Source organism: Quercus suber, unplaced genomic scaffold (genome assembly GCF_002906115.3).
Source record: "Quercus suber isolate HL8 unplaced genomic scaffold, Cork oak 2.0 scaffold_313, whole genome shotgun sequence".
Taxonomy (NCBI): domain Eukaryota; kingdom Viridiplantae; phylum Streptophyta; class Magnoliopsida; order Fagales; family Fagaceae; genus Quercus; species Quercus suber.
Window position 1 is genome coordinate 188681 of NW_027069769.1, and position 3677 is coordinate 192357.

General features: G+C 32.2%; 1 protein-coding gene across 1 annotated transcript; it reads right to left on the reverse strand.

Moving 5' to 3' along the window:
- Positions 1-653: 653 nt before the first annotated feature.
- Positions 654-3451, reverse strand: LOC111991829 (2-oxoglutarate-dependent dioxygenase 19). The gene is made up of 4 exons (XM_024023638.2): positions 3166-3451; positions 2830-3065; positions 1975-2302; positions 654-893 (listed from the first exon to the last, which is right to left on the reverse strand). The coding sequence occupies exons 1-4, from the start codon at positions 3430-3432 to the stop codon at positions 669-671; spliced, it is 1056 nt and encodes a 351-aa protein (XP_023879406.1). The 5' UTR covers positions 3433-3451; the 3' UTR covers positions 654-668.
- Between the last annotated feature and the right edge of the window lie 226 nt (positions 3452-3677).

The window sequence follows — 3677 nt, forward strand, 5'->3', positions numbered from 1 at the left end:
ATTTCTTATTACAATCTTCCATATGATGTTATAGTAACCTTGTTACACTACTTCGACATGGCTGATGTACGTAGTAGTGAATATGATTTGTGGCACATCAACAAAATATATATATATATATATATATATATATCTTAGTTTTTTTTTTTTGGTTTAAAAATTGACACATTAATCTATAAAGATAATGCAGTAAAATTTATAATATTAATACTATCCTGTCTATAATGATAGAAAAAGAGACGCTAATATAAGGTTTCATAGATAAATACATTAATAAGAATTACGTGTGTAGGTTAAAAAAAGGATTATGTGCTAAATATGACATTTATTACATAGTAACTGTAGCATAGATAGCAACAAGCCAACAAAGTTTATTACTAAATATTAAATTCTACAAACATGTGAGCATCTGCTCTTTAAAAAAAAAATATATATATATATAAATAAAAACAAAAAAAAACAAACAAACAAACAAACAAACAAATTAACTGACATGAGAACAACATGGCTGAAAATCTTAAATTTGGTCTAAGTTTTCAACTCTCAAATTTAAAATTAAACCAAATTGTCCAACATTTATTCATTATTATTAAGAAGCACTAAATTGAGAAATTGGCTTTGTAAACCAATCAACTAGCTCAAACAGCTTTGCTTTGTTCAATATCCGACTAGAATTTAGATCTCAGCCTCCCAGTTTGCTGCAATTCCAAAATTTTCCTATATGTCATTTCAACATATGCAGGTTGATCACTTTCATTGTCAACTAACTTTGGTGCTGGCCTCATAACTGTGTCTAGTGACGGTCCATTTGCCAGAGCTATGGACATCCTTGTAGCTTTGTTATTTACAAGTGCCCGGTGTGCAATACTCTTGTACTTGCCATTGCTCAAAATCTTGCAGGGAAACATTATATTCAGAAAATTTAGATTTTAATTCAAAATTTTTTTTCATTTAGTTAAATATTCATATGTCAAGAACATGATAAGTGAAAAACATAAAGCCAATGATATTTTTATAAATATTTATATAATTACACACACACATATAAAGAAAAAAGAAAATGATCAACCCTCATTTGTGTATTCGCTTCACTGTTACGACCATTTACCTATTTTTAATTTTATTTATTTATAGGGTTGGTTCTTCATTTTGGCCATTTAGGCTGCTTAACACGGTTAACTCTTCCTTTCGGGCATTTAGAAAATTTCTTTATGTCCCAAATGGAAGAAAACTATATAATTTTAATTTTGTGAGTTCTTAGTCCTCATAAAAAAAATTAAAAAATTGTTTCCAGAAAGTAGTTCAGATTTGGCTAGAAGTAAAAAACACACCTCTCTCTCTCTCTCTCTCTCTCTCTCTCTCTCTGCAACATTTTGACAAGTCAACATCAAAGCACTATTTTTCTCCCTTGCCTTTAAACTTATTCACGCATGTCACGTGTCACATTTAACTTAAATAAGTGTTGGGTAATTTCTAATTTCTATTATGAAATTTGGTGTAAGTTTAATCATGTAATCCTTCAAATTTAAAGGGTTTTTATGTAGTCCTTAAAATTATACAAAGTGAACAATTTTGTCTTTTTGTCTTTTTTTTTTTTCCTACTTATGCAACTAATGGAATGTTGAAGCCGCCCGAACCACATATTTAAAAGTGCACAAATTTAAGTAACAAAATTGAACCAACCTCATAAACGGAAGAACAAAATTACTCCCCCCACCCCCTCTCTTTTAAAAATTTCAAGGATAAACATATATATATATATATATATGTGTGTGTGTGTGTGTGTGTGTGTGTGTGTGAATGACAAGTAATGTTTTATCACATTAAACCTAAAATTGTATCAAACCGATCTTACTAGTTAACTTTAGCTGGCATAGTTGCTTAATAAAAAGATTAATTGAGAAAGATAATGAGAAGATGAATAACACACGGGGACAAGTAAAAATGGAGTTCAAGAAGCATGATAGAATGTACCTCCAAGTGATCAGCAACTTGAACAAAGAGTACATTGGCAGGGATATTGACATTAAACCATTTTTCGTTATGCTTTACTTGAAGGCCAGAGACGCCATTATTTACCAAAGTGGTTAACAGACCATGGTCATAGTGAGCGGGGATGGCAATTGCTTTCTCTGGCTCTGGACAAGTTGGATAATAGTTAGCAGCGAGCAATTGAAAACCCAACTCGAAATTGGCAGCCTTTTCTACGTAGCTCTCTTCTAACCCCAAGCTCTTTGATATAGCTTTCAATAATATTATTACTACTTCCCGGTTTCTTTTGCTGAACTCCCTTGCAATCTCACTGTGTCAACAAAAATATAAATAAACCATTCATTATTAATTGCATTGGCCATGACCAAATTATTATTATTGAAATTTTAATTGAAAAAAAATTTATCATAATTAAAAGAAAGGAAATTCTTAGTTTGAGTGATTGAACAAATTGCATATAAAGTTTATACAAACTTATCGGTAGAACTTACCTTTAAAAACTCTTGCAATGAGAAAGTGTTTAAAAACTTACGTACATATATTTAAACTAACACTTAAGCAATGTGGTACACTTTAGCCTCTATGTCAACCCTGGTGGTTGGCTTTGATACTAAATATTACAAACTCATAGATAGAACTCACCTTTAAAAACCGACTTACAAGAAAAGTGTGGTAAAAATTTTATGTACATATGTTTAATTAAACTTATACTTAAGCAACGTGGGACATTAGAATCATAACAGATTCTTAATACTTTAGAACTTGATTTTTTTTATTCATAACATGTGATATGTGATATGATTTAGGTGGTTAAATCTGAAATGAAAAGAAATGTACCTGAACCCAGCTGGTTTGTTGGGTGTATGAAATTCAGGATGGGCGAAGCACTTGAGAAAATCTCTCCAATAGTTTGCTTTATCCATTGAAGGATTAAAGCCTGTACCACACCTGATTGGATCCATGACATGGTTTCCTTGGTACTCTTTCTTCTCCTCCTCTGGCAAGTCGAAAAATTCTTGAAACGAAGCTATCATTGCCTTCGTCAGACTCTCCGTCACATCATGATTAATCACCTAATAAGACCCTCATCAAATCTCAGTAACATGCAAAAACTATAGACACGTAAGAAAAAAAATTTAATAGAAAGCTCAAAACAGATAAGATAAACTGTACCATGAAGCAGCCCCAGTCTGAGCAAGCTTTGCTGAGTTGATGGATGATTTGGGACTGTTCTTCAGGAGTACAAGAAACAAGAAGAGATATGTCGATAATGGGGACTGAATCTTCTGCATCAGCGGCTATTGGTTCATCACGGAGATAAGGGGCGAAGTTGTAAAACGAAGGGATGGAGGAGGAGCCAGTTGATTCAACTAGTGCTTTCACGGTTGTTATCTTTGGTGGATGAACAGGTGATGCATTCATGGACATTGCTGTAGCCATTGATGAGGAGAAACTAGAACACTAGTGTAGACGACTAAATTTCTAGTTTGAAATAAATCAAACAAGTAAAATAATTTCACAAATGCGAATTTGTATTAATGATTGTCTGATACAATTCTCTGTGATTACAAAAGAGTGATCCTTTGATTTGAACTCCTTGAAAGATTTGTTGATTGAGGTTATGGTAATGTGATTTTGATTTGAACACCAAATATACTTCAACTTGGCTGAGGAATGGATCAAAA

What these genes read in the sequence shown, in the direction of transcription:
- LOC111991829 (XM_024023638.2), bottom strand. Translation starts at nt 3,432, where the DNA reads ATGGCTACAGCAATGTCCATGAATGCATCACCTGTTCATCCACCAAAG. An exon ending in CAGACTGGGGCTGCTTCATG is followed by an intron (nt 3,066 to 3,165) that starts GTACAGTTTATC and finishes GGGTCTTATTAG; the next exon opens with GTGATTAATCATGATGTGAC. An exon ending in AAGTTGCTGATCACTTGGAG is followed by an intron (nt 894 to 1,974) that starts GTACATTCTATC and finishes TTTCCCTGCAAG; the next exon opens with ATTTTGAGCAATGGCAAGTA.